Raw genomic sequence first — 18827 nt, 5'->3', positions numbered from 1 at the left:
CAACTGATTGCCCCACATTTTCCTTTTGGTGTCATTTTTTTAACTTCTTTTATCCTAAATACTTTCGTTCAAAACGTTGAGGGTGGAAGAGTGAGTGGTTTAGTTTCAGAAATTCTCGAGTCTCACCAAGGGCAAGGATATTGCATGAATACACAGAGAAGATGGAAACTAGTATTCAAGGCTGCATCATCAAATGCGATGTATCTATTCTCAGCTGTGCAATTCACTTCCACTTTTAGAACATTGGTAAACACTGACAATTGTAACAGCCAGAAACGTGTGTAATCAGTTGTCATGAAGCACTGTCCGTTTGACAGAGTTGACGAATGACGATTACTGCTCATGAGCTTTACAAAAGTGTTTGTTGCGAATGCCCAATAGCGTAATGACGTCGGAAATAAAACTAATACTTGATCAAAACGAATATTTTTCCTTTTTGTGTTTTTTGCACCCAAGAACTAGTGTCAGTATTGTGTTAAATAATACATGAGCAACTATACCTTCGCCACCTACAGGGTGGTGAGGAACACCTCATATTCTAACAATTGATAATTTCAACAGTTTTGAGATTTCTGGGACACCCTTTTTTGGGATAAATTGTTCGAGTTGGTAAATATCAAGTCCAAAGGGGCAAATAGACGGGCAGATGAGAAGACAAACTGGTCTGTCACATCACTGTTTGTTTGACCAGCCTATTCAGCACAGTGCAGATCTTTACCCAGCTAATTTAGGCAGCTGAGAAGAGGGCAAACATTTCGCATTCTCCCAAACGACCACAAATTAGCTGAAAATGCGATTGGTAAACAAGCGAGACAATTATGCCAGCGCTGGGGAGTATAAATCTGGGGGAACAATAGCGTGGCTCTTAATCGTTCACGATTGACTCCAGAATGACGTATCTCTCAATTTTCTTCTTGGCGTGCGTATCCTTGGCAAGTGCTGAATATGTTCGTGTATGTTACTACACGAACTGGTCTCAGTACAGACCTGTGCCGATGAAATATTTCCCTGAAGATGTCGATCCTTCTCTCTGTACCCATGTTATCTACGCGTTTGCAAAGATTGGAAATGGGAACAAATTGGCACCGTACGAATGGAATGACGATAAGATGTTTCTGAGATTTGCTGAAGTCAAACGGGTTGAGTATTTGATTATATCATTACTTAAGTGCAGAATATCAGCGATGTTATGGCACATTTAGTTTTGACTATAAATATTTAATACAATGTTTTGTACTTTTTGTTTCTTTCCAGAAAAACCCCCATCTTAAGCTTTTGCTTGCAGTCGGGGGCTGGAATCACGAAAATGGTGCTGTGAGTAAATTCTCCACCATGGTTAAGACAGCTCAAACACGAAAGGTTTTCATCGATTCATCAATCGCTTTCCTTCGTAAAAACGGTTTTGATGGCTTTGATTTGGACTGGGAGTATCCTGCCGGCCGTGGAAATTCTCCCCCCGGGGATAAACAACGTTTCACCGCCCTTTGCGACGAGCTCGTAGCCGCGTTCGAAGCCGAGGCTGCGGACTCTGGTAAGGAGCGCTTATTGTTGACGGCCGCAGTGCCTGCCGGATTCCGTAGCATTGACGCCGGATATGAAGTCGACAAACTTGCAAACAGCCTCGACTTTATTAACTTGATGACGTATGACCTTCACGGTAAATGGGACAAGAAGACTGGACACCAAACTGCGATGTATGGCAACGACAAACTTACTGTCAGGTATGACGTCATGTTTTTAAAAGATGTTGACGGAATTCAGCGCGCGGTCTCAGCGAGTCAGAATTATTCGCATTAATCCCACTGATCTATGTTATAGGTACGCTGTTGAGCACTGGATGAAGAAGGGCATGCCTGCCCAAAAAATTGCCCTCGGCATGGCTACCTACGGACGGGCATTCAAACTTGTGAATCCCAGTAATAACGGACTGAATGCTCCAGCCAACGGCAACCCACCACGAGGCAAGTACACGCGTGAGGCGGGATTCTTGTCATACTACGAGATATGTAAAATGCCGCTGACCGTCGTGAAGAAGAACGCTGCCGGCGCACCGTATGGTTATTCTGGAAACATGTGGGTCGGCTACGACACACAGGAAAGCTTGATGCAAGACAAAGTTGGCTTAGTTAAAGAAAAAGGTGCGATTCATTTTACCTAGGTTTAGAGAAAATATTTTAATCTTAAGTAAGTCAAAAACCTCACAAAGTTTACGATATGAATTCTAGTCTAATAACCAACTATAAAAAATTGTAATTTCTGCGTTTCTTCCAGGCCTTCTTGGCGCTATGTTCTGGGCTCTCGATTTGGATGACTTTAAGGGTAGTCAATGTGGCGAAGGAAAATATCCACTGCTTACTGCTGTGACCCGTGCCTTGGAGGGAGGTGTTATCCCACCTAGACCTACTACCCCGCCAACGGAGCCCACCGAACCCGTCGAACCAACTAAACCCGTCGAACCCACTGAACCAGTTGAGCCGACCCCTGAGCCAACAAATCTACCTCAGCCCGGATCGTGTGTCAGTATTCCTCCGTACAACTCAGATAGTATGGATGCTTGGTGCAATGCTAATTGTGCTGTAGGATACTGCCCTGCAACTCACTGCAAGTGTAACTAAAGAATATATGCAGTAAAAAATAAAATAATTTGAAACCAGAAAATGTGTCACTGATATTCTTGCTCTATTTCCTTTGTTCTGAATTCTGCGTTAGCTTCTCGATCCGGTGAGAAATCGAAGTGATGTGACACTGGGTAGTTCAAATTATCAGTCGTACATGTGTATCATTGGTTGTTAAACTTTCCATTTATGTATACAATAGCTGGTTTACACCCTTTTTATCCTTTCATATTGTATGAGTTTGTTTTTACTAAATATAAAATCAATATCATTTTAATAGCTTTGCTTAGTTCTCGTTGCGTCATCCTGTTTGATTCATGGCAAATCGGACAATATATATATTACCAATTTATCTTCGTTTACGTCGAATATCACGTCCCTACCCTGCTTGTGCGAAGACTTACTAATGATCTAATAACAAGTATGGTTGTCATTCTCAATGTCAAGGGACCTCAATGACCTGTTTATTCAAGCCGGAATTCTGCAGAACGTTTGCATTAGAATGCAATCCGTAACTTCGTTAATAACACTATCGATTTATCTTGATAAATTAAATAACTAATGTCTTTTAACCAATAAATTACATTATCCAACTCTTCACCTCCTCGTTTTCTTTAATCTGTGTCTCGTTCACTTGTTTAGATCACTTGTTTTTACATATTCTAAAATGAAGAGAGTGCAATTTTAGCAACTCGTACTTCGGTAGGTAGGCCAGATACATTTGTGTCCAGATTCATATTGTGGCCTGTGACACAAGCACACAATGAGTATTGGAGAATTAGTATGCGTGCGTCACATACTGTAGTATAAGACAGTATGGACAAAAATATTTCTGTACCTAGGTAAGGTTCACACGGTTTCGGCAAAAGAGCTCAGAAATAAAAAGTAGAAACTTACCTATAAATTAAATATATGAATAACAGTAATACGATAGCTAATATTATCGAGACAATAACTAGAGAGGCTATAAGTATCTTTTTGATATCTGAAATAAAAATTAAAAGAAAAATAAGGATCATAATACAGCAATGGAATAAGAAATACGTGGCTCTGTGAACTATCAATGATGAATATGAAAGTGAAAGTGAAAGTGACGTACCATCATCGTCCTCATCTTCTTTGATTTCTATAAGAAATTTTCAACGTGTTAGATTATACTGAAGAATGTATAACAAGAGTGGTCATGCGATTAGACCACCGTGAAATTAAGCTCTCATGCAAATATGGAAATAGAAGAATCTGGTATCTCACCTGTGCAAGACTGGACGCCATTACCAATATAGCCAGATTTACATTGACACAAAAATATTGTGGACGAGGTTCCCTGTCTCTCACACTCGGCGTTCTCGTGGCATGTTGGATTGCACTCTGGAAAATATAGTAACCGACTGCATTTTTAGCCTAACTCGTGAAGTGAAACACCAATACGTGTGACTCGCCTTAGCTCAGTTGGAGTGATATTATGAGTGGCAACTAGTTGAGATTTGAGAAGATGGGTTTAAGTCACTGGGATTGACCTAAATGCATGCATGTACAGGGAGACGTCTTTGTTGATTTAAAGAGACGCATATATATTAAGAAGAGAAGTTGTCGTACCGTGAAATGTCAGTTTAAGTGAATTTGGATCGATGGTGAAATTGCCAAGCTCGTTCTTCTCGATAGCTTCTTTGAGAACTTTCAATGGTGAACTGACGGTGCGGTCTTGAAAAATAAGTCTTAATTCTGCGATGATACTTCCAGATCTGTCGAGAAAAAAGTGTCGATTATTGTCGCACTCGTTCTAGAGATACTTCGGTCGCTAGTTTAGTTCAACTGGAAAAAGGCGTGAAAAAGTAATACACATGTTTGTTTGGCCAGATGAAGAGTGTAAACAACCGTAACCTTACCGTAATCCTAGCACCAACACATCTACACTAATGTTTCTTTTCCTGTACACATCTTTAATCTGTCAGCAAATGAAGAAAATATTGTAAGGAAGAGTATTAATCATTCTAAATTAATTGGTTCATTAAACACAAATTTAACATTAGAAATCCCCTAACGTCTTTAACAACCTGCTTGCTGGACGGTCGAAGATCCCTAAGTTCCTTAGGATCTTAACTCGTTGATCCAACGTTACCAGACAATAGTTGAAATGGAATTGTTTACTTTTTGACTTTGTATTGAACGTCTCAGAGACAAAACAGTCAAGCTGCGAAATTACTAAATAGGGCTGCATTTAAACTGCAAGAAAGTGACAAATAATGCTTTTCTACGAATTCTAAAAGTGCTTTTACAATTACCGTATTCTTAAGGCTTGTGGTGAACGTCCTGTACTTTCTGCTTGACTTATTCCTCAAATCTTCGTCCAAAACTCCGTCAATTGATATCTCAACACTGGTATTGAGAGTGTTTTTTGTTGGCTTTTTAGTGGTTATTATTACCAGTTGAGATGATGAAGACAACGTCACTGTCTTGTTCGGTTTTATCGATGATGATGGAGACTGAGCAGTCATTAAAGCTGATTGAGTAGTGGGTGATGGTGACTGAACAGTTATTGATGGTGACTGAACAGTCATTGATGGTGACTGAACAGTCATTGATGGTGACTGAACAGTCATTGATGGTGACTGGACAGTCATTGATGGTGACTGAACAGTCATTGATGGTGACTGAACAATCATTGATGGTGACTGAACAATCATTGATGGTGACTGAACAGTCATTGATGGTGACTGAACAATCATTGATTGTGACTGAGCAGTCAATGATAGTAACCTGGCAGTCATTGATGGTAGTTGAGCAGTCATCGCTGTTGATGAATCAATGACTGATGATAACTGAGCAGGTATCGATGAAGATGGGGCAATCACTGTTACTGATGACTTAACATTGATAGATGGCGACTGAGCGATGATTGATGATGATTCAGCAATAATCGGTGTTGATGAATCAATGACTGATGATGATTGAGCAAGTATTGATGAAGATGGAGGAATCATTTGTGCTGATGACTTAACATCGACAGGTCCCGGCTGAGCGATGATTGATGATGATTCGGCAATGTTCGGCGTTGATGAATCAATGACTGATGATGACTGGGCCGGTATCGATGAAGATGGGAGCATCATTGGTGCTGAGACTTAACATCGACAGGTCCCGGCTGAGCGATGATTGATGTGATTGGTAATGATCAGTGTTGATGAATCAATGACTGATGATGACTGCGCCGGTATCGATGAAGATGGACAATCATTGGTGCTGATGACCTTGACATCGACAGGTCCCGGCTGAGCGATGATTGATGATGATTGGTAATGACGGTGTTGATGAATCAATGACTGTGATGATGACTGCGCCGGTATCGATGAAGACGGAGCAATCATTGGTGCTGATGACTTAACATCGACAGGTCCCGGCTGAGCGATGATCGATGATGATTCGGATGATGGTGTTGATGAATCAATGACTGATGATGACTGGGCCGGTATCGATGAAGATGGAGCAATCATTGGTGCTGAAGACTTAACATCGACAGGTCCCGGCTGAGCGATGATTGATGATGATTTGGTAATGATCAGTGTTGATGAATCAATGACTGATGATGACTGCGCCGGTATCGATGAAGACGGAGCAATCATTGGTGCTGATGACTTAACATCGACAGGTCCCGGCTGAGCGATGATTGATGATGATTGGTAATTCGGTGTTGATGATCAATGACTGATGATGACTGCGCCGGTATCGATGAAGATGGAGCAATCATTGGTGCTGATGACTTAACATCGACAGGTCCCGGCTGAGCGATGATCGATGATGATTCGGATGATGGTGTTGATGAATCAATGGACTGATGATGACTGCGCCGTATCGATGAAGATGGAGCAATCATTGTGCTGATGACTTAACATCGACAGGTCCCGGCTGAGCGATGATCGATGATGATTCGGTAATGATCAGTGTTGATGAATCAATGACTGACGATGACTGCGCCGGTATCGATGAAGATGGAGAATCATTGTGCTGATGACTTAACATCGACAGGTCCCGGCTGAGCGATGATGATGATGATTCGGTAATGATCAGTGTTGATGAATCAATGACTGACGATGACTGCGCCGGTATCGATGAAGATGGAGCAATCATTGGTGCTGATGACTTAACGTCGACAGGTCCCGGCTGAGCGATGATCGATGATGATTCGGTAATGATCAGTGTTGATGAATCAATGACTGACGATGACTGCGCCGGTATCGATGAAGATGGAGCAATCATTGGTGCTGATGACTTAACATCGACAGGTCCCGGCTGAGCGATGATCGATGATGATTTCGGCGATGATGTGTTGATGAATCAATGACTGATGATGACTGCGCCGGTATCGATGAAGATGGAGCAATCATTGGTGCTGATGACTTAACATCGACAGGTCCCGGCTGAGCGATGATGATGATGATTGGTAATGATCGGTGTTGATGAATCAATGACTGATGATGACTGCGCCGGTATCGATGAAGACGGAGCAATCATTGGTGCTGATGACTTAACATCGACAGGTCCCGGCTGAGCGATGATCGATGATGATTCGGCGATGACTGGTGTTGATGAATCAATGACTGATGATGACTGGGCCGGTATCGATGAAGATGGAGCAATCATTGGTGCTGAAGACTTAACATCGACAGGTCCCGGCTGAGCGATGATTGATGATGATTTGGTAATGATCAGTGTTGATGAATCAATGACTGATGATGACTGCGCCGGTATCGATGAAGATGGAGCAATCATTGGTGCTGATGACTTGACATCGACAGGTCCCGGCTGAGCGATGATTGATGATGATTTGGTAATGATCGGTGTTGATGAATCAATGACTGATGATGACTGCGCCGGTATCGATGAAGACGGAGCAATCATTGGTGCTGATGACTTAACATCGACAGGTCCCGGCTGAGCGATGATGATGATGATTTGCGATGATGTGTTGATGAATCAATGGCTGATGATGACTGCGCCGGTATCGATGAAGATGGAGCAATCATTGGTGCTGATGACTTAACATCGACAGGTCCCGGCTGAGCGATGATCGATGATGATTCGGTAATGATCAGTGTTGATGAATCAATGACTGACGATGACTGCGCCGGTATCGATGAAGATGGAGGAATCATTTGTGCTGATGACTTAACATCGACAGGTCCGGCTGAGCGATGATGATGAATGTGTATGTATGTCAGCTTGTTGATGATCAATGACTGACGATGACTGCGCCGGTATCGATGAAGATGGAGCAATCATTGGTGCTGATGACTTAACGTCGACAGGTCCCGGTTTTGCGATGATTGACGATGATTTGGTAATGATCAGTGTTGATGAATCAATGACTGACGATGACTGCGCCGGTATCGATGAAGATGGAGCAATCATTGGTGCTGATGACTTAACATCGACAGGTCCCGGCTGAGCGATGATCGATGATGATTCGGCGATGACTGGTGTTGATGAATCAATGACTGATAATGACTGCGCCGGTATCGATGAAGACGGAGCAATCATTGGTGCTGATGACTTAACATCGACAGGTCCCGGCTGAGCGATGATTGATGATGATTCGGTAATGATCAGTGTTGATGAATCAATGACTGATGATGACTGCGCCGGTATCGATGAAGATGGAGCAATCATTGGTGCTGATGACTTAACATCGACAGGTCCCGGTTGTGCGATGATTGATGATGATTCGGTAATGATCGGTGTTGATGAATCAATGACTGATGATGACTGCACCGGTATTGATGAAGATGGAGCAATCATTGGTGCTGATGACTTAACATCGACAGGTCCCGGTTTTGCGATGATTGACGATGATTCGGTAATGATCGGTGTTGATGAATCCATGACTGACGATGACTGCGCCGGTATCGATGAAGATGGAGCAATCATTGGTGCTGATGACTTAACATCGACAGTTCCCGGCTGAGCGATGATTGATGATGATTCGGCAATGATCAGTGTTGATGAATCAATGACTGATGATGACTGCGCCGGTATCGATGAAGATGGAGCAATCATTGGTGCTGATGACTTAACATCGACAGGTCCCGGCTGAGCGATGATCGATGATGATTCGGCAATGACTGGTGTCGATAAATCAATACCTGATGACGATTGAGCAGTTATCGACGAGGACGGAACAATCATTGGTATTGATGACACAACATTCATAGATGGTGGTTGAGCGATCACTGATGAGGATTTAGCAATAATCGGTGTTGATTGATCAATGACTGATGATGACTGATCAGGTATCGATGAAGACGGGGCAATCATTGGTAGTGATGACATAAGATCGATAGACGCCGGCTGTGCGGTGATCGATGATGATCCAGCCTGAATTGGTGTCGATGAACCAATGATTGGTGACAACAATTGTAGGATGATTGCGATGATACAAAGGTATTTCATAATTAGTTCCTGTTACTGCTCGGTATATTGACTTATTCTCTGAACTGTGTTCCTTGATTCTGGGAAATCCTCGAATTTCTATATTTAAGAACACAATAACAACGATAAGCATGATTATGAAGTAACTTAGTACTTGAACGATAACGGTGTTTTCGATTCAACATTGTAGCGTACAAAATATTTCTCAACAAGTACAATATAGCTACTCTTCCGGCAATGAATGAATATTAAGTAACATCAAAGTTTATTGAATAAAGAATATGTTGTATATAAGAGAGATTGGATATATTCGAATGTTTAGAAATGCTGTATTTAAACATATCTTTTTTATTGAACTTAATCAGTGATTGGAAGGCTTATTGATTTTGTTTTGTCTATCCGCAATCTCTTGTGACCAAAATAATGGCTTCATATCTTGAACATTGTATCTCATGCGTGCAACCAATGCTGTCACATCGTGAGAACTTTGACTGAAACAAAACTGTTATGCCAAATTCGTTGTGTTTATAAATTAGCTTTAACTTTGAAATTTCAAAGCGATAATATATCACTCACTTACCTACAAAGTGTTATCAAGTACTTGCTGTATGTTGATAGATTGTTTTGTCCACAGCGCTGTTTAATCGTCGTGCGTCTGATTCCTCAATAAGCCAGAACGTGACGTTATTTATTCCTCCAACCGGACAATAAAATTTGATTGAATGTTTAATACCGTATTGAAACACCCTTCTTTAAAAAAATTGGCCAAAGTTCACGTCAACAACGATTTCGCCTACGTCCGTTGAGCTTAATTACAGATGCCTTGCGAACTTCTTGTGCAGTAAGGCTTAAAAAAAACTATGATGTGGCAACTTTTCTTTCAAATACCCAAGCGAATCATGTAACGATTGAAGTAAATTGATCAATCTAAAGCCAAATTGGCGTTTCTTCAATAAATAATATACGAAACTCGAACTTGAGATGCGTTCGAGTTTGGTGTAGTTTCTTCTGACGATTATACTTGAAGGTTGACCGCTTTCCTCGAAGCTAAAAGTGCTCTCGAGATTAATATCAATATAGAATCCTCCGGATCCTGGCTCCGTACCGATTCAATATATTAAGTTGATCCAAGTTTCCTGTATTCAATGTCGTAGCCCGAAGGTTACAAAGAATTTTCAGATAGCTGCTGTTTGTCAACAACTCTGAAAAGATTTTTAGAGTCCGAAGCGAAGTAACCGTAAGTGACCTGAAGAATGAGACAACTATTGATGGTTAAAGTTAAACTCTTTTGTGTATATTTAAATAATTCGTCATGTCACCGAGGTCAGGCCAACGCAAAAGGATGTCGATCGAAGCTCATTTACACAAGGAACAACCATACAATACACGTCAATGCCGATAGGAATGTCTGCGGCCTCAATTTAGCCCAAACCGCTGGCAAAACGTTAGTTTAGAGTGCAAAACAAAGACCTTAGTTCTGCATGATAATGCTTGAAGCACCCAGGAAGACACTCGATAATGTTACGAGCGCCATAGCAACGCATATTGTTAACCTTGTTACTTGTAGGGTCTTCTATATATGATCGACTGGAATACGACGAAAATTGAAAGGGTCTTCGATCAAAATGTGCACGCACATCTCGGCGATCTCGCTTATTTTCACAGCTTCATACCTGGTTGCAACGAAATGTTTAAGACCAGAAACTTGAATAGTCAACAAGTTATGTTAAATTTATCCCGCATTTTATCTCTTCCACCCACAAACTAGAATTATATCAGAATGATATCATCGACTAGTATATAGCTATAATGCTGTTATAGGGACACGACTCTTTACACCTATATTTTTTTTATCAAAGACGTTTTCTTCGACTGCATGCACGTGTGCATTTCAAGTACAAAAAAAAGCTCAAAAATCAACGATACTTCTACAGAATAATCAGGAATAATGCATTGACCTTGTATACGTCCGCGTTGCTGCAAAAGTATTTCTCCAATCGCACAAGTATTCTATCTATCGCCAATTACACACGTCAGGTATTTGGAATTTGCGGTGCCGAGCTATTAAAGACACAGAACTGATGAAAATCTCTTTGTCCTTCCAAACTGAAATCTCTTTCATTTCCAGCTATATTTATAAATATCGCTCGAGTTTTCGCTAAACGTAGCCGCACCCCGGATGAAAATATCATCTAAAAAACGACTTTTTGTTTTATTTTCTTTGAAGAGTTTTGCTGACGAAGCAGGAGCGAAAATTCTGCTCGTTTTTTAAGGCAATAACAACATGCCATGAATTTCTGGAGCTTATTACTCGGATTTTTGTAGAGTTATGACAAAATCCTTAGCTCGAAGGCTTAACGTCAACAAAAGATCTTAAGTGGTAACACTTATGGCTATATACCCTTGCGCTCTCACGTGACAATACATGCACCACACACGTATATTCTGCATGCACGCTTGCTTTGAAAGTCTGCGAATAGGAACATAAGATTGACTGTCATTGACCTTACCTACCGGAGGAAAAAAACTCGGTAAAGTAATTCCTATGCCTCTCAATCGGAATAAGTCAGTTCTTAATTTTAAGGTTCTAACAAGATTGAGCGTTGGGGAAACGTTAACCGCAGACAGCTTTTCACTATATTTATATTTATGGTTTTTTATTGTTCTCACTGCGTCCTATACTGATATACTCAGTCACGTACTGTCAACCACAAGTTACTATACGGCTTCCCTGAGGGAAAATGTATCTGTTGTTGTTTTTCATGTTTTTGTCACCAAGTTTTGAGCTGATACACGGAACGACCGTTTCTCACGCAATTCCTCGTGACCACCGACTTGTTGTAGTAACGAAATATCTGAAAAATACGAAGATGATTTCGAGGCTTTTCGTAATGGCCTTTTCCCGACATTTCGAGTGGATTATCTATCATCCCAAGCTTTTTTAAGGCGCTATTATAGGAGGTGGATTTCCCCCTTGTATTCCCCGTGCGTGTACGCACGTAAAGTTTTAAAACATTCTATGTTGTTATACAAGTAATTTTACGCGAGCAAAAAAAAACACTCAAATCATCAATGAATACAACCCAACCTTGTACGTCTATTCATTTCAGTGTTGGTTATATTAACTGTGGTTATATGCATGTATTATTTAAATTATTCTAACCTTTAACGCGCGTGTACGTACGTACAAAAAACGCGGCATCGAGTGGAAATACGCCCTTATACCTGACCTTGTACCCTCGGTCTCTCCTCGATCTACGAGAAAAGACCCTATAGCTTGCTGCCTGTTGCTTCATACATACAACAAAAAGCACCCCAGCCAAACACCTCAATATCAACTTGATTACAGCAACAGTTTCAAAGCTGGTATCACTCATGTAAGCTCGTAACCTTATGTATTTTAATGTGACAATAGACATGATGTCATTCGTATCACCGTCAAACCAGCCAAATACCTATTACTTCATCGACATTTTCCTTGTATATTTTCGGTTGCTATCGTGATAAAGTGTCCTCGACAAAATTTTTTAAATTGAGTGGATAATAGAATGTTCGCGATATCTTTGTATCAGGCAATCGATTCTGTCGAGTATCAGCCCTCGAGTTGTCCTTTCATGCCGTTGTCAATTAAGCTTAAGCAGACCCTTTTAATGTATTCTCTCGGTGTCGACCATTACGTCATGGTCCAAAGAGTGGTGCCTGCAAGTAGGTAATTAGCATTTATTACGCCCAGAAGTTACTGGAGTTACCAGAGTAGTTATGAGGTCAGTGATCGTCCTTCGCCGACGCTTGCCGATAGTTTCCGAGCGAGATTTTGAATTTCTTTTCGTATTGAGGCAAAATGGCGAGCAATCCAGGCAAGTGGGAAGTTGTTGGAAAAGACGGTAAAGCACGAAAGAATGCGGGAAACAAGAAAAATAAATCCAAAGTAAACGAAGCGGACCTTCCAAAGTTGGACATAAAAGGTTAGTGCGTAATTTGCTCTCGATTGTACGCTATGCTACAATGTTTATGTGCTTTTAAACTCTGAGCTATTATCATTAAAATGGTACTTCGCTACACAATGCACTATTGTATCATCTTTCGACGCCAGGGAAAATCGAGGCGGAATTAGTTGATTGCTTAAAAAAAATTATAATTTTGGGAAATTTTTATTTATGTAAACACTGCTTTCTTTCCACGCATTTCATTTTCTGCGCATCCCTTGAATTGTGGTACAAAGTACAAACCAAATGCAACGTGTTTATGCTATAACAGTGAAGAATTTTCCCATACAGCAATGACGATCTCTTGCTTAGCTCTTCCATACAAGGCTTTTCAAATTGGTTCTTTAAAGTTTAGAAGAAGCTCAATGTATTGATTTGAGCATTAGGAACTTCCATTCATAAACATGAATTACATGATCAACTTTAATGGAACTCAGCAATGAAGCAGGCTGTGAAAATTGGCGGCTATCAGCCTTTTATTTGTTCTGCATAACCTTCTAGCTCCGATTCCCGAGTCGAAGACCCAGTTTGATGCTTTCAGCAAGAAAGAACCAGAAACCGTGCCATTTGCTATCCCGAAACAAGAGTCCAGTGATGAATCGGATAGTCGTAGCAATGTTCGAAGCCAGGACCGAAGCAGGAAAATGGATAAGAAGCACAAACACCACAGAGAAGCACATCCAACCTTCAATGAAATCTTCGTAGAAACTTTGAAGAAGGTATTCATGGGGACAAATCATTTAGTCATTTAATATACAAGCAAGTAATTAAGTTGTATGATGTTTGATAAAGTTTATATTATTAACTTTTAGTGTGATTTAGTGAGGGTTCAAAATTTCATCTCAGAATGCAGACTTGATGGACTGGTAAGTTGAAGCACTGTAGTTTTGTGTTTTATGGAATCCATAATCCAACTGCATCACCTCTTCAACCATGCCAGTAACACTGGTGAGTTAATCTGAAGAATGGAAAGGTCAAATGGTCACTTGGTATACAGAACAATGCACCAGCATTTTGACATTTTTCATGGTGCCATTTTATATTTTACTCCTTTGTTGATGCAGGGTTTGCTCAAAGAATTAGCTGGTTTCTTCCAAGAAAATTTCACAAAGATGCCTGTTGAAAAAGACCCTGTTCTAGGAAGCCAATCACCAGGTAAAACCCCTAAATGTTGTTAAATATAAAAAAATACACTACTCTAAGATTATTCAACAGCATTGTATGTTAGCAATGTTATGCAATTGCAATGGGAAATTAGGTTTCACAATTTGGAAATTGAACTAGCAAAGTGGTAGAAATTAGTCAAAATTTTTCCTAAATTTCTATTGTTATTTCAATAGATTTTCCATTGGGTTTTCTTGACAACAATGTTCAAGATCTTATCATTGCTGAGATAAAACGATGCGATGGAGCTGATGTTAAACGTTTTTTTTCATATTGTCTTGATGAGTTGCTTATTGAAATAAATAAAGGTTTGCAGAAGACAAATTATTATGAATGGGCAAAGTGGAAAGGAAGAAAAGGCAACAATATCGCTCAATGTTTTCATAATTTTTCCACAGGTCATGCAAGCTATGGCATCCGCATAATGTTTCAGTCCATTTTAAAATGCTATCCCTATTTCACTCTTAAAAAAAAGAAGAAAGAGGTCAGTATAGCCATTCGTCTGTTTTCATTATTCATCCAGCCAGGCTGTAAATCTTGCTGCTAGAAGGAACTTTCCATGTTTTTTGTTTAGTGTCAACAACGTGTTCTGTCGAAAAAGGACAACCCTCGTGAAGCCTTATCGTTGCTCTGGGCATGTGGGCAGACATCTGATAGCAAAAATCTCGCAGAAAGAATGACCAGTACGTCTGCATACCAAATAACATTCTCGGGAGCTTTTTGTCCGCTGTAAATCAACCCATATTTCTTCATATGAACCTAAGCGATTCAGCGTTTAAAAGATAAACGCTGCCTGGATGAATACATATGCATGATTAAATGACAAAAAATATGTTTACTTTCCAGTGTGGTCGGTGTTTTTTTTGCCTGTCATCGAGTCGAAGCAGATGAGCAAGTATGCCATTGACTATTTGGAAACCACTTTGAGGTGAGAAATATTCAAGCAAAGGTAGGAATTTGCATGCAGTATTTATCGAATGTATCGACGCTAAATTCGCTAAATTACCACTTTCAAAACGAGAAGTTGCTCCATTACGGCAAGTTGCTCCAGTTGGCTTCAAATATTCTGCTAATCCAAAACATTTCGATTGGTTTTCTTCTGCACTTCAATGGGAATAAATATGTTATGGCTATAAAAGTAAATAATAAATTCGCAAAATTTGCCCGCGAAAATTCCCGCCATTCTGTTGTCGGTGTTTCCATCTCAAAAAAATAAAGATTTTCTCATTTTTCTTATTGTTCATTCCAGTTTGGAGTTGCCAGACAGATTGACAGAGACACCAATATCCGGGAAAAGGTTTCAGCATATTATGGAATTGACATATGGATCAAATTTTCTTCAATTCCCATATCGAAAGTAAGGCAAACAAAAATTTTCATTTTCCCACCTCTGTGTCACTGCACTTCGACGTCCAGATCAACATTACCTCCAGCTATTCTCAATGGAGAAGCTCTCATTAATTCTATTTCTTTTATAGACAACTCCAATTACTCTATCCTGAAATAAAGGTAACCTCGTTGTTATTTTCACAAGATTTGTTATTTCTTTACAGCGTGAAGCTTTACTCCTGTGTTAACGTATTTTTCATACTTGTATTTCCCCGTGAAGGCCATCATGTTTTCTGCTGGTCAACCGAACTCTTTAAACAGCGTGTTCACTCAGATTTTTGATTCGCTCAATGCGGAGCTTGGACAGGAATACTTGCAAGAGGCGCTGAGTTGCCTGATTAAATGTTTGGAAAAAGACGCAACGTGTCATCACAAATGGAGGAATAACTACCTCGCGCGCATAAAGGAATCCAGGTATTGATCGCGTGTTTGCATCGAGATTTTTGAAATGACGTTATGTGCTTTCAAAAAGCATCGAATTTGAATGTCATGCTGATGTTTGCAAATAAATCACCTTACCAAATCCAACCTCCAGAGTCTTATGTAAGAGTGAAGAACCTGGAACCGAAGTTATCTTGTAATGTTGTTTTAATTTTAGTTTGCTGTTAAAAGCTATTGTCGAACAATGGGATTCCATCTGTCGTTCTGTAAGTCGGCTCAGGACCAGTACATTTTGCAAGCCTTAACGTCCGAATCCAAGTCCTGACCCTTTTAATTTTCTCTTTCAACAAACTCTCCACTAGATTCCTCGAAAGTATCTTGTGGAGACACTCCGTGAATTTCAGAATGTTAACAACGAGCTTAAGGAACGTGAAAAACCGAAGGTAACTTAAGTAGTTTACGGTGTGATTTTGCAAGTGTATACTCCGACGAAATAACTGATTGTAAAAATATCTTTAAAATACCAATTTCAGGCTGTTTTGTTGGATTGCGAATCCTCGTGCAAAGTAAGACTTCTCGAACTTGACCTGTTCTTATAGTGATCTTTCTTATTTTAAATAGCTCAATTTATGAATTGAGCTGCTTCGAATTTGGTTGCTAAAAAGATTTCATTATTTTTTCCAGAAACTTCTTGATGTCATTTCTACCACTCCAAGGAACATTCTTATTTCTGGGCCATCAAGATTGACTCGAATCTTTAAGCTTTTGCTGTTCATATTATTCATCGTCGTTTCTGTGGATATGTATAAAAGCAATGGATACCAAAGTATGATATGTCTTACCTAACCACAAAATCATAATATAGAAACCAGGATTGTTCTGCTTGCCATTAGTTCAGAGTAGACAATATATGTAGCCTTGTAGCCCTGTAAATAACCCGTTGCGGTTGGATAAAAGAAATGCCTTCATTCTTCTTTCGTTTCTACAGAAAGCAAAACTTCTAATGTTTTAAAACAATATGGTGTTGAAAAGGTGTTAGTGAACGGTTACCATCATGCTTATTATGGTGCACGACGGATGGAGATGTGAGTATCAATGTCACTTGGCTCACTTTTCTCGGTGATGTTATAACTTATGAGCACAGTTCTAATAACCACTGGATAGATCTATGAGAGCCTGAACCCAATTTGAACGTGACTTGGGAAAGATCAGATGGCGACGGTTGTCGTAGTGATGTTATCGATGGCAGTGATGATGATATCATATCAATTGGCGGTGAAGATAATGTTATTGATGATTACCAATATATTTATCTTGTTTACAGATGGGCTGAGAAGAACTATCCGTACTACTATAAGAAGGTACAAGGTGTAGTCGAACCAGCCTCAGACTACGCCATGACTAAACTTGGTGAAGGATTGTACTATATTGCTGATGTTACTGCTCCTGTGAGACAATATATACACAAAACTGTTCCACCCATACTGGAAAAGGTATGTTTATCTCTCCAATTCACACCATCAGAAGTAAAAAAATTGGATTTTGTGAACAGATTTTTAAATCCTCTGTGTTTATTTATTTCATTTCTATAGTTCGAACGCTTTCTCACCTACTACTTCAATCTGGTTTCAAAAATACTTATCAATCTGTGGAACGTTTATTCTCCTATCATTCAACAGTACTCGCGAAGCGCGTGGAATACACTCGCGACTTGGGTCCCACGCGTTTTTTCCCGCGCAAAAGATCTCGCATGGAAGGCCGCAGCGTGGTTTTATAACTTGTCCCCGGATTTCTTCGACGTGATTGCCGATGGTTTCCGCCGACTGGCAAACTATGTGGTTACGACAACACCACATATTCTGGAGCTAGTCCAAGAGTACTTGTCAACGGCTTGGGCTCTACTGGTCAGCTGCTTTTCTGACGTAATTTTGTGGCTGAAAACGAATGTCATTTCTGCCAGGTATGCATAGATTAGATCGCAAGCTTCGTATAAATATGGCATTAGAACTTCTCTAAAGAGCAAACAAGGACTGAAAAATTTGGAGAGCTGAGTTGAACGCCGTTAATTCCTGGGTATTTTTACTTTCCTCAGATGATCGCCGCTTGGAAACTAGAATAATCTTGGTGGAGAAATCATATCTTTTTCAATGAAGAGGATCTCTTATTCCTGACTCTCTCCAGGACGTGAAATTGTCTGGATGGATAAAATTTTTCTCAACACTGATTTAGTGTCTTCATTCGTTGATAAAGCTGTCGGAAGGTTTTTAACAAATCCAATGATTTTAAGGGTTGCCATTTCATTACACGCACTGAACATGTTCTGCACATGGTTGTGTGTTTCAGTTTTGAAATAAAATTTTGGGATATCCCAACACATGATTCCTTGTTGCTGATTGGGTACATTGGCCCTTTCTACCGATAGAGATTTAGTCTCTAGACCAACCAGTCATTGTTTGTAGATCAGTGACATGCCCAATTCGCACCCAGAGTTATATTCTGATAGATATATGCAAGAAAACATCGCGTCTAGTATGGTCCAGGCTCTTAAAAGGAATGAAATTGTATTGGGAGTGTGAACTGACCTTGCAAAATCATCAGACAGGCCTGACTCGGGATTTATTTGTTTTACTCCTTTTGAGGTTATCCGTCTTTGCAGCATGGTGAAATCTAATTTTTTCCAAGTAAACATGCATGTTTGCATTCGTCTTCCTCCGTGCGATTGTTAAAATAATAACAAGCGGAAATACTGCAAGTAAAATGAAAATCGTGTTCAAATAAGGTATACCCTTTCAGCAAATACCTTCAGTTCCTGTTTGGGACACGACTAAAATGTTCAACAAAATAATTAGCCAGTGTTATTTCCATTTAT

The 18827-nt window shown here is 40.1% G+C and overlaps 3 protein-coding genes across 4 annotated transcripts; 2 read left to right on the top strand and 1 right to left on the bottom strand.

Annotated features, from left to right (window-relative positions):
• The first annotated feature begins 859 nt into the window (after positions 1-859).
• Positions 860-2658, top strand: LOC114525420 (chitotriosidase-1-like). 2 transcript variants are annotated; one of them, XM_028546753.1, is made up of 5 exons: positions 860-1139; positions 1255-1721; positions 1819-2138; positions 2272-2417; positions 2454-2658. In XM_028546753.1, exons 1-5 carry the CDS (start codon positions 891-893, stop codon positions 2613-2615), a joined length of 1344 nt encoding a protein of 447 aa, XP_028402554.1. In that variant the 5' UTR covers positions 860-890; the 3' UTR covers positions 2616-2658. The 2 variants fall into 2 exon arrangements, with proteins under 2 accessions (XP_028402554.1, XP_028402553.1); XM_028546752.1 differs by having other exon boundaries at positions 2272-2658.
• Positions 2659-2674: 16 nt separating this feature from the next.
• On the bottom strand, positions 2675-10362 carry LOC114525368 (uncharacterized threonine-rich GPI-anchored glycoprotein PJ4664.02-like). The gene is made up of 9 exons (XM_028546631.1): positions 9619-10362; positions 7784-9137; positions 4898-5736; positions 4502-4560; positions 4212-4357; positions 3867-3983; positions 3715-3741; positions 3513-3600; positions 2675-3277 (listed from the first exon to the last, which is right to left on the bottom strand). Exons 2-9 carry the CDS (start codon positions 9057-9059, stop codon positions 3259-3261), a joined length of 2571 nt encoding a protein of 856 aa, XP_028402432.1. The 5' UTR covers positions 9060-9137; positions 9619-10362; the 3' UTR covers positions 2675-3258.
• Positions 10363-12854: 2492 nt separating this feature from the next.
• LOC114525560 (transmembrane protein 214-A-like) lies at positions 12855-18347 on the top strand. The gene is made up of 19 exons (XM_028546943.1): positions 12855-13003; positions 13526-13743; positions 13837-13890; positions 14089-14179; positions 14365-14496; positions 14587-14672; positions 14763-14871; positions 15035-15116; positions 15438-15545; positions 15667-15697; positions 15798-15991; positions 16176-16224; positions 16321-16401; positions 16492-16524; positions 16643-16784; positions 16947-17043; positions 17283-17451; positions 17551-17918; positions 18051-18347. The coding sequence occupies exons 1-19, from the start codon at positions 12880-12882 to the stop codon at positions 18052-18054; spliced, it is 2172 nt and encodes a 723-aa protein (XP_028402744.1). The 5' UTR covers positions 12855-12879; the 3' UTR covers positions 18055-18347.
• Positions 18348-18827: the final 480 nt, after the last annotated feature.

The sequence above is a fragment of the Dendronephthya gigantea genome, unplaced genomic scaffold, assembly GCF_004324835.1.
Source record: "Dendronephthya gigantea isolate DGI-Jeju-01 unplaced genomic scaffold, DenGig_1.0 000034F, whole genome shotgun sequence".
Classification (NCBI taxonomy): Eukaryota; Metazoa; Cnidaria; class Anthozoa; order Malacalcyonacea; family Nephtheidae; genus Dendronephthya; species Dendronephthya gigantea.
Note: the sequence above shows the minus strand (reverse complement) of the source record. Positions and strands in the feature narration are given on the sequence as shown.